This window comes from Cucumis sativus, chromosome 1 (genome assembly GCF_000004075.3).
Source record: "Cucumis sativus cultivar 9930 chromosome 1, Cucumber_9930_V3, whole genome shotgun sequence".
NCBI classification, from domain to species: domain Eukaryota; kingdom Viridiplantae; phylum Streptophyta; class Magnoliopsida; order Cucurbitales; family Cucurbitaceae; genus Cucumis; species Cucumis sativus.
Genome location: NC_026655.2, coordinates 18,427,824 through 18,439,673, shown reverse-complemented (window position 1 = coordinate 18,439,673; position 11,850 = coordinate 18,427,824). Strand labels below are relative to the sequence as shown.

The window sequence follows — 11,850 nt, the reverse complement described above, 5'->3', positions numbered from 1 at the left end:
TATAATTGAATCATTCCCAACTCCAACTTCATGTTGTCGCTCCCCCTACTCTCAATCATAAAATCCTCCAAAACTCTATCCCACTTTCACAGATGGGACCTACGTCGGCATACACACCACGACAAACTACAAAATCCTTCTCATCATTTTTATTATATATATCTTTCTAACCAAATCAATTTTTTTTTTTTAATGTGGCTTAGAGCTTTCCACGTGGCGTTGTACTACTCGTCTGCTTCCAGATTTCCTTTCTCCCAACTAGTCAAGATAGTTCATAGATGTTAGATTTGCAAAACAAAATAAAACAAAGTCCCCCACCACTCCCCTCCTCAAACATATCTCTTCCAAACACTTCTAAGCTTTCTTCGCGGGAGACAGGGCATGCTTCTCTATTAACACCCGCCCATGGGAATTGACGGTGCCACTGTTGTTAATGGTTTCCGCGGCAGACCCTGCGGTTTCTGCAAGGCTGACCCTGCCGCCGTCTATTGCCGACCTGACTCTGCTTTTCTCTGTCTCTCCTGCGACGCCAAAATTCACTGCGCCAACAAACTCGCTTCTCGCCATGACCGCGTCTGGATGTGCGAGGTTTGTGAACAAGCTCCTGCTGTGGTCACGTGCAAAGCTGATGCTGCGGCTCTTTGTGTCACTTGCGATGCCGATATTCACTCTGCTAACCCACTGGCCAGCCGCCACGAGCGTGTCCCCGTCGAGCCTTTTTTCGACACCGCCGAATCAGTCGTTAAGTCCTCTTCTGTTTTGAATTTTCTAGTCCCTGATGAAACTAATGTCTGCGACGGTGTCCATCACCATGAGGAGGTGGAGGTTGCTTCCTGGCTTTTATCCAACCCGTCTTTCAACTCTAAGCTCGTCCACGGCCCTGAAATCAAAACCCAGCTTGGAGGTGATCATTTGTTCTTCACTGAAATGGATTCTTTTATTGATTTTGAATACCCCAATTCAGTCAACGATGATCACAACGATATTAAAGACAGCATCGTCCCTGTCCAGACGAAGCCAGACCCAACGCCAGTTATTAACCATACCCACTCCCCTGAAAATTGCTATGACATTGAGTTTTGTAGATCCAAGCTCAATTCATTCGGATATCAACCTCAATCACTGAGCCACAGTGTAATTAACTCACCCCCATATCAAAATTGAATGGGTTAAATTATTGATCAATTAAACTAATTGAGTTATGATTCTGTTAATTCCTTCAGGTTTCCTCTTCCTCCTTAGATGTCGGAGTTGTTCCACAAGCAATTTCGATGTCTGAGACATCGTACCCAATGGGAGGACAAACTGGGGATTCGGGGCTCCCGTTGTCAGGATCCGGAAACCAAGCGACACAATTGTGTGGAATGGATCGAGAAGCGAGAGTGTTGAGGTACAGAGAGAAGAGGAAGAACCGGAAATTCGAGAAGACAGTCCGATACGCATCAAGAAAAGCTTATGCAGAAACCCGACCCAGGATCAAAGGACGGTTCGCGAAACGAACGGATATGCTATCAGAGGTTGATGAAATGTATGGCTCAGCTGCTTCACATGTGCTCCTTACGGACGCTCAATACGGACTCGTACCAACGTTTTGTCCATAACTTGGCTGAATCCAATGCTTCATAGATTAAAATTCTTATTATGCACCTTTAATAAATTAACGGTAGATTTATGTGTTGAATGATGTTAAAAAAAAAAAAAAATGTGTTTGATGAAGAGACAGAGTATTAGCCATTGATTTGCAGGAGCATGGATATGTTCAGAGGTGGAGGTTCGTTTACGGTATCACAAGTTGCTTTGTTTCTTTTTCACCCTCATTTCTTTGCAAATATAACTGATTTGCCCTTTTCTCTCGCTTCAAAATCTTTTTCTTCATTCCTATTCGTCAATCCCCAGATTCAAACAATTTTAATATTATCAATTCTATTTTTCTTTTTTAATGAGATAAATACATGACTGCAATTTATATTTAATTAAAATGATTCTTTGGCTTAATAATTGAATTCTTGACTTAGAATATATATAGTTTATAGGTGGCAAATGGAGATTGGTTGTTGGTGGGTGAGACGGGTGCAATGATCAATTCAAAGCATCTTGGAAAAGCAATAGGGAAATGGAAACAATTATAAAGTATTATAACAGATTTATGACACTTTGAAATTTAAAGAGTAAATTAAAAGAAATTTCAAACATTAAAATAGATTTAAGAATTTTGAAGTTAGAAAATGTAATATAACTTACTAAATACCCAAACAATGCATTTTTCTTCTAATATTCTTTTATAGAGTATCGTTAATATTAATAACAGCCATAATTTTTTGAAAAAAAATAGATTCAACCAAGTAAAATGTTGTTTGCATAATGTTGTGAAAAAAAATTGAAATGTCATTTATGCTGACACTTACCTTATTCACGTTTTGTTGATAATAAAAACGAATTAAACGTAAAATTTATATTTCAGAATAAAGATTTATTCGAATGTAGTGTCTCACCGCATACACTTCAAGACTTAGGAACAAAATACGTATTTTTCTTTAAATATTTTTATATAGTATCAATACAAAGTTGAAAAATAGAGAAAAAATAGATATATTTATTTTGAGCACAATAATTTAAGAGGGGTACACACCTTTAGTTTGAGTATTAAAACGATGTTTTTAAACTTAGTTAGGCCAACAAACTAAGAGTTGTCATATTGGAGTGCAAAATAGATTGTTCTAGTACAAATAGGAGATATAGTAGAGCAAAATAGATTGACGTTTTGATCTATGTAGAGACTTGACTTTTATTTCAACGTTTTAAAAGTGTTACGAAGTAGAAGTAAATGAATAGAAAAATCAAAAGAGAATAAATTGAATAATTTTGTGTACCGTATTGATATAACAAACAAAACAAAGAGGAAAAAGGCAATATCTTGTCATATATGTTTATACATATAACATATACAAACACATTTCACACTGTGCATATTATTCCCCTCAATCTCTTTTAACTTTCTTCCTGAATAGGTAAGGCGCTTATTCATTAAGTGTATCAGAGTGTAGGCTGTCTTGATAGTCATTGGGTCTTAATAAAGACTGTGCTTCAATAATCTTCCAAACAAAAATTACACTTATTTATACATATGTAAGAGATTTATTAAATTTAACGTGTGAAATATTTATTTAGAGATAAATTATAAAAAAAAGTATGTTGGTTTTGATAGTAGATTTATTAATCATCGTTGACAATCACAACTACTAGAGAGTGGTCGAATATGTAGTTCACCTTTGATCTTTGACCCAATTTTCTCCGGTTTGGTTTCAATATTGTCTAAGTTATTATTATGAGTGACTACTTTAGTAAAGCACCAAAATAATTAAGGTTGAGTTTCTTCTTTAGAGATCATTACTTAATTAGTCTCCTCTGATGAAGTGGTCAAATGTGTTTATTTATAAGCAAGTCTTGATACATGCCCATTGTGGTTGTTGTGGCAATGAAGTTCCATATATGTTTTTGGTGCTCAAGTTTTAGAGAGCACTAGTTCGATCTTTGCTCATTTGTTTTCTGGTTGGTATATATTTATTTGTTCGATTGATCAACAAAAACACCAATGCACTAATATTTCTCTTTTAGGATGCATGTCCTTCTCACTTCTTTTTAGGTATCTTTTAGACCTAGATTTATTCGTACGATTTGAACCTTGCCTTGAGATCGTTGAATTTCTATGTAAAAAGGAAAATTCATAGAGAATTAATGCATTAATGGAAGCATTTTTTTTTTAAAATGTGAGGAGACAATTTAAGTTAGTATGTTTGAAGTAAGCTGAGAGTTAGAAAGCAAATATGATAGAAAGATAAAAGAGGGACATTTTGGGTAATGAGAAAAAGTTGTTTTTTCTTCAGGGGACCGTCTTTACTATATGATCTGTTATCCACATGGATTCTTCCATATTCACGACAACATCCCGACTCTAACCCAAAGACAGATATCATAGGGCTCTTCATAGTTAAATTCATTCATTTATTTCATTTTCTTTTTTTAGCAAAAAGAAACTATCAATATGTCTACATTTCTTAAGTTCTCAACTAATATTCCTCTTTGAATCATTATACTTCTATTTATGAGTAATTGTTCTAGTTCTATTTTTGTAACAAAATCTCAATTGAAGCAACATTGGTGTTTATTTTAATAAGGACTATGACGTTGTCAACATTCTTCTTTCAAACTTACCTAAAATTGTCACACTGTTAATTAGTGTAAGACTATGTTTGCATTGCATTCCAACCATTCTTTTCTATAACCAATGACTATTCATTCATTAATCCACTCAACCATACATATTAAAAATATATTATCATTCAAGTTATATATTGTATGTTCTTATTGGGTATTTTTTGTGTGTTATTTGTATTAGGTCCAAAGATGAAAGACAAAAGAGGTGGAGGAAGTGGGAACCCACAACAAAAGAGAAAATATATTCTTTATTACACTTATTTGGAGTCTAACTTTTTGCATAAAATTAATTACCCTCAATTCTTTTACAAACGAAAACAAAAATAAAAGTAATTTTCTCTCCTCACCAAATTGTTCAACTTTCTTTGTCTCTATAAATTTTGGATTGTCAACAATAAAGATTTCTATCATACATCATTAGAGTGAAAGTGAAGAAGCAGTAAAAGAAAATGCACATCAATCTAATGTGGTTGGATAAAAAAGAAGTTTCATCCATGAAAAAGGGCTTTAATTTGATTCTTTAAAATGAACTTGAAAACATTATAGGCATGGTGGAAATCAACTCAATAAAAAATGAGAAAGTGAATATCAAGGGTTTTAGGAAGGAGTGTATAAGCAAATATTAGCGTGTGTGCATGTATTTAGGTATATTAGGTTTAGAAATGAAGAAAAAAACAAAAGAGATAAATAAGGTATTTGGGAAAGAAGCAAGTGAGGTGACGTGGTAGGGCTTCCAACACGATGTGTTCACGTGCGGAGTGGGTAGAGTGTGGGCCAGGCAACATATTACATCCCTCGTGGTCCCATATGAAGCCCACGTAAGCCCAGCCCAGCCCAGCCCATAAACACGATAAAAGGGAAGCCCCTTCCCCCCTTCCCCCATCACTCCATATCTCTGCCTCCAAATTCCCAATCTCATTAATTTACTTTTATACACATAAACTGAATCTGATATTGTATCATCACAATTTATATTATTATATTATCATAAAAGTCAACATTGTGATACACAACAAATGTCACAGCCATCATATTTGAGTTTAACAAAAAAAAAAAAAAATATTTAGTCTCGATATAATTTATGATTATACTAGTTTTATAATATTGTTGCATTATATAATAGTTTGTATACATGATTTATTATATATATATCACATCTTATTTACATTTATATTAGTTTTATATATTATCCGTGAGATATAATACTTTTAGTTGATGTTATATGATATATACCATATAAAACATCAACTAATGTTTTTCTCGACATTACATATACTATAAAACAATTAATGTTTTAATAGCATATATTACATATACTCATCATAATTATTTCTTATTCATGTTTATATAACCATAAACAACTTTAATACATAATCAATATTATTTCAAACATAACGTATTATTTACCATATAAGATATGAATATTTAAATAAAAAACATAAACAAATTGATATAAGAACCTTTCACTAATAAAATATACACTAAATTTATATATGTTATTTAGTATATATACCTCATATTATATACAATAATACCTTATACATAATTCCTACAGAATTTGTGTTTAAATTTTTTGTTTGTAGAATAAATATTACTAAAACAGTAGTAAACAACATGATTATACATACATATTTTTCATTTATAAATGTATTAGATTACATTATACTTTAATATATCCGCAATCTATAATAGTTATGTTCTATCTTTTAATATATATATACCTCATATTATATACAATAATACTATATACTAACATATAGTTATATATATATTTTTTTTTTATAGAATGACCATTCTTTTTCAACGTTAAATTCTTAATAAACTCTAGAATGTATCACATTCAAAACTAAATTTTCGTTTGTTTGCCTACTTAATCAAATATTTAAAATATATCTAATATACCAAATGTTTCATATGTTTTGAATATAATCTAAAATATACCTAATATACCGAATGTTTCATTTGTTTTGAATATATATAATATTAAGCACAAAATTTCTAGCTAGATTCTGTCGGATAAGATTTGTATTTTTCGGCAATCGAAAGTTTTCTTCTTTACCGTCAAAATCTCAATAAACCCTAAAAGGTATCACATTCAAAACTACATTTTCATTTGATTGACTATTTAATTGAATATCTAAAGTATACCTAATGTTTCATATACGTTGAATATATACAATACTAACTTCGAAGTTTTTAACTAGATTATGTTCGATAAGTTTTGTATTTGTCGGTCGTCGACTGTCTTTTTCTTCACCTCCGAACTTTCTAAAATTTTGAAGTAAAAATCCTAATCCACATTAGAAGGAGTAGACAACCGTTTTCGTGGAAGGAAAGCATAAAAAGTTTTCCACTTCCTTCCAAAACCGTATCTTATTATTTTTTCCATTTAGATATTTGTTATAAATCAATTAAATAATCAATTTGTATTAAATTATTTTGAACCCCACTTATTTCCAAAACGGTATTCCAACATTTTTCCATTTAGATATTTATTATAAATCAATTAAATAATAGAAATAAATATTAAAATAATTTGAGTCTACATTTATGTAATATACTAGTCAATTTAGAATTTTTATGAAATTTATTAGTAATTTGAATCATTCGTGTAATATCATATAGCAATTTAGGCTATATAAGTTAAAACTGTGATATTAATTTTGTGGTTGAACACAATTAGATGTTGAGAATGGATAATAAGTTTATTTTAACGATATACTAAGAATTTAAGATTTAATTTTATAAATATTTTAATTTATTTTGTTATTTTTAAAAATGTTTGGAATATATTTCCTTTCATTTTCTTTTGGATAAGTTACCAAATAGACAACCTATCTAAAAGCAACAATGAGTAGGTACCATTAAATTAGACTTAAAATGAGTTGAGTTGACAAAAAAAAGAATTAAAATTTCAAAATAAGGTAGAAAATTAAAAGTAAAGACATTGGGTTTAAAAAAGTCTTTTTCCTTTCTTGTTTCCCTTCCCAATTTCCATCCTCTTGTTCTGTACCACAAACGAATTGAATTTAGTATAGAGCTCAAGCTTTCTATGTTTTTTTTTTTTTTTTAATGTTCTCTTTATATAATATATACATAAAAAAATAAAACAAATACCAAGATTAAATTTTAACGTCGTAAAAATTAAAAAAAATTTAAAAAAGTTGAAGTACTTGGAACGCATCTGATTAGTTAAATTTGAAGAGTGAGTGGCTAAAATCTGCTCATATTGGTCAGCATTTGCAAGTTCAAATGGAAGGAATTTGAGAAGAAGAGGCATGAATACTTGGTAATGCTATATTTTAGCCAAATAATTAAGCTCTATTATTATAATTTGGTCTTGTAATGATAGGATCAACACAGTTTATTTTTAACTTTTTGAGTAAAAAATTAACTCACCTGTAACAATTTGGTCCTTCTCATAGAAAAATATTAATATGATTTTATAAATAAAAAATTAATAAACCAATATTCATTAATCAAAATCAGGATATTCAAACTGGGACTCAACTTTGACAAAATTTGTCAGTGACACAACTAAATCATTACCAATGGTAAAGTACAAAACCTAATTGAAGCATAAATATAACATCCTTCTTTCCTACACATATATATGTATATATAACCATAGACTATATATATGCATGCATGAAAAATTACAAAATGTTTCCATAATACATTTGCTACCATTACTTTCATTTGTTACACATTAAGCATTCGTTCTCCAAAAATTCTGCGGTTGTTGTGTATGATTTGTGTAAGGATAATCTCTTATGATCTTCTGCTCTTCAATGGCACTAAAAACCCCATAATCAAAACTCTCTTGTTCATCTCCACCTCTATGAAATTCCTTGCTAGCTAGCTGGTAACGATGATGATCTTCACTATCATTTTTATTAATATTATTATTATCATATGGTCTAACACTTGGAATACTCATTAATACGGGCATTTTGTTATTTCCAGCATTATCAGTAGCCACCAACCCTTTCAAAATTTCCACCACTTGTTTTATTGTAGGTCGTTTCTCTGCCTCCGTTTGGACACACATTATTGCTAAATGCATTACTTGTTCGAACTCTTTCCAATTCAACTGTCCCTTGAGTTTCTTGTCAGCTAAGTCTTTGAATCTGTCTTTGTTTATTGTCATATTAACCCATTCTGAAATCGTTCTCTTTGCTCCTCCAGGGAGTCTTTCTATTGGCTTCCTTCCCGTCATCAGCTCGAGTAAAAGTATCCCGTAGCTGAACACATCGCAGCTCTCGGAAACTTTGCCCCACATAGCGTATTCGGGAGCAAGATAACCTAAAGTCCCTTTGACACGAGTTGTCATGTGGCTAACACCCTCGGGGATTAGCTTTGCAAACCCGAAGTCGGCTACCAATGGCTCAAAATCTGAGTCTAGTAGTACGTTGCTTGCTTTTATGTCTCTGTGGATTATGTGGGGTTTTACTTCTTGATGCAAATACCTACAACATACGTATACCAACCAAAACATAATTAAAAAAATATATTAGACTTCAAATATATCTAGTCAAGCTACCCCTATCTATGGTTCAGTAGTCATCTAATCACAGTTTATTATTTCTTTTAACAAAGGTAGTAAGGGTGGAGGGATTAAATAAACTTACAAAATGCCTTGAGCAGAGCCAAGAGCAATTTTCAATCTTCTTTTCCAATCCAAGAGAGCTTCAGAAGCGAAGTGGCCATGAAGATGAGAGAGTAAGCTGAGATTTGGCATGTAGTCATAAACAATTAGCCTTTGATCAGTTCCCACACAGTAACCCCTCAGACCCAACAAATTCTTATGCCTCAACCTCGCCAGCACTTCCACTTCTACTGCAAACTCCATTTCCGCCTTATAATTCATCGCTTTCAATTTCTTCACTGCTATCTACATTTTTGTATATATATATAAATACTAAAAAGTACTTAAACATTACTATTCGATACTCTAACATAAACTACTACATATAGTACATACACAAACAAAAGGAGGGAACAATATATGATTTACCCTGGAGAACAAAATCAACTAACACAAATGCACAAGTGTTAATGAGACATATTTTGGTCATTCCGAACATCATATAATAGATTAGTTCTTAAATGTCTGTGCATACAAGATAGAGACCATTGAAAATGGATAACTATAATAGATAGGATATTATTTAAGTGTACAACAACATTCTACAAAATTACAAATATACAGTAAAGTTTACCAACAGTAAATGAAGTTTATAACTCATAAACTCTTATACTTTACAGTCTATTATCGATGTACTTATATCATTAATACTTTAAATTAATTGCTACATGTGTAACTTAAAAATATAGTAACAATTAAGATCTAATTATTTGCAAATGTAACATAGTAGAGAAGAATTTGCAAATATATCAAATTTTATTTTAAATCTTAGTGTCTATCTACGATAGATCATACCGATAATAAGAGTCTAGCTACAAGAATTCACTAATTGATTTTTCTATATGGTTACCCACTTAATTATAATTAGCTCTAAAAGTATGTTAGCCCTACGACTATTATTATATATAATGTTGAGGATTTGTCTAAGACAAAGGCTTGAAACACACTTGCGTCTTGGACTAAGTCCCATAGGGATACCGGTTGGAGACATAGGGGAGTGTGCCCACCAAAACAAAAATGTCAACATCGGACAACTGAGTTATGAATATATATATCAACCTCGAGAAATAATCAAGCTAAACTCGAATTGCATTCTATAACCTCGAGCGCTGAAACATCCTTGACAAAGCCCACATTAGGAGAATATACAAGAGGAATAACCTATTTATATATATATATATATATATATATATATATATATAGCTTCATTCAACCCCTTAAATAAGAAGTGAATAATCACTAAAAAGAGAGTCTTGACTATTCTTTTGTACTCTGTTCAATCAACCTTTCTTATACTAACTAAAGTATTGAAGTGGACAAAGTCCAAAGGCCCATAACAGTATCATCTAAATCGAATGAGATCCAAGCACCAACTTTTAATAATGAATAAAACAAATATACACAAAAAAAAAAAAACAATTTAAGTTACCTGAAGGCCATCAGTAGTCTTTCCCCAGTAAACACTTCCAAATCCACCTTCTCCCAGTTTGTTATCATCATGGAAACCATTAGTTGCCGCATGCAACTCCTTGTATGTATACATCCTCCATGAACTACTGTTGAAACCACTACTACCCAACCTTAATTTTCCCCAAAAACACAAATTAATAAACCCATCCCAAAAAGCAATAAAATTAACTAAAGCCCATAATTGAAGATCAGAGATGAAGAAATCACCGTTGTCGGTCTACTTTCTCAGAATCACAGCAACTGAAAGAGGATCCCATATTGGCAGGCTTCGGTTTTTGCGTCAAGTCAGCATATGAATTTTGTTGTTACAAATAAAATTTCCTCTTTTAAATCGACCTAACTATGTTGCTAAACTTTGCCACATGTTAATTTGTATACAAAGCCGACCTTGGCCGGCTTCTCTCGTCGGATATGCTGCCTGGGTGCTTTTATTCGTCTTTAACAACACCCATTTTTATTTATTTATTTCTTTTTTCTTTTTCACTCAAATCATCATCCATCCTCTTTATCAAATCTTTTGTTTAGGGACCTGCATGCCTCAATTCATATATATATTATCAGAAAGTTTACATTTAAGTCATCTATAATATGTCAATATCTACACCCACATTTGCCAAATTGAGCAAACCACATGATTTTTCTTTAAAATACAAACCTATTGAAGATTTGATCCAAAGGGTAATTGAATTGGTCTCACCAGAAACCTTCTTAGACATAAAATTTAATTATCATGTGTAGTAGATGGAGGATTTTGAAAATGGTCAAATATTGGGATCAAAATATCCTCATTTAGCATACAAACAAAAATAAACTGTACAGCCGAATTTGGTTGACTATAAAATAAGTGTAAAGTATTGAGTGAAATGGTGAGTAAAAAAAAGTTAATATCGTATTTCCTTTCAAGTAAACTTTAATAGATTTTAAAGACGGGAATTGTCCATAGCAATATTTTATGTTTATGATTTTATCTTGATAGATATATGTTTCTTATGAGTAGTATTAATAGAAGTCTATTGGTTTCTATGATAGATAGAATACAAAATTTTGTACCCATTTTAAATATTTTAATTTATTTTGTTATGTTTTAAAAACAATAAAAAATAAATTATTTATTTAAAAAACCAATAAAAAATAAAATTAATTTCATATGAAATATAAATATTTAGCCTACTTTGCTATTTTTGGTAATTTTAGAATTTAATTTTGTGAAAGTAGTTAAGAAGTTAACTTCAGTTTTGACCCTAATCACTTGTATATATAAGTGGTTCCAATCCATTCTTCTAAAAATAATAAATACAAAAAAGCCAAAATATTTATTATACTTTAATGGTAGTAATGATAATAATAAAAAATAAAAAAATGACTCAAACATTAAATCAATGCCATTATTAAAAGTACCTATTGTGAGTGGAAGAAAATTAAAAAAAAGAACAAATCAAAGGGCAAAAGGAAAGGAATTTGCAACTCTTTTATTTTGCATATTAAATTTGGTAATTGCAATAAGTAGCCTTTGGGAT

The 11,850-nt window shown here is 31.2% G+C and overlaps 2 protein-coding genes across 2 annotated transcripts; one reads left to right on the top strand and one right to left on the bottom strand.

The window, feature by feature from the left end:
- Positions 1–284: 284 nt before the first annotated feature.
- On the top strand, positions 285–1,863 carry LOC116401631 (zinc finger protein CONSTANS-LIKE 5-like). The gene is made up of 2 exons (XM_004146249.3): positions 285–1,134; positions 1,224–1,863. Exons 1-2 carry the CDS (start codon positions 406–408, stop codon positions 1,599–1,601), a joined length of 1,107 nt encoding a protein of 368 aa, XP_004146297.1. The 5' UTR covers positions 285–405; the 3' UTR covers positions 1,602–1,863.
- A 5,857-nt stretch (positions 1,864–7,720) lies between these two features.
- LOC101207264 (PTI1-like tyrosine-protein kinase At3g15890) lies at positions 7,721–10,590 on the bottom strand. The gene is made up of 4 exons (XM_004146303.2): positions 10,541–10,590; positions 10,293–10,443; positions 8,847–9,109; positions 7,721–8,684 (listed from the first exon to the last, which is right to left on the bottom strand). Exons 1-4 carry the CDS (start codon positions 10,588–10,590, stop codon positions 7,925–7,927), a joined length of 1,224 nt encoding a protein of 407 aa, XP_004146351.1. The 3' UTR covers positions 7,721–7,924.
- Between the last annotated feature and the right edge of the window lie 1,260 nt (positions 10,591–11,850).

Coding starts and splice junctions, on each gene's coding strand:
- LOC116401631 (XM_004146249.3), top strand. CDS start 406: ATGGGAATTGACGGTGCCACTGTTGTTAATGGTTTCCGCGGCAGACCC. Junction 1,135..1,223: donor CTCAATCACTGAGCCACAGT/GTAATTAACTCA, acceptor TAATTCCTTCAG/GTTTCCTCTTCCTCCTTAGA.
- LOC101207264 (XM_004146303.2), bottom strand. CDS start 10,590: ATGGGATCCTCTTTCAGTTGCTGTGATTCTGAGAAAGTAGACCGACAA. Junction 9,110..10,292: donor AGACTACTGATGGCCTTCAG/GTAACTTAAATT, acceptor ACAAAAATGTAG/ATAGCAGTGAAGAAATTGAA. Junction 8,685..8,846: donor GGCTCTGCTCAAGGCATTTT/GTAAGTTTATTT, acceptor CGTATGTTGTAG/GTATTTGCATCAAGAAGTAA.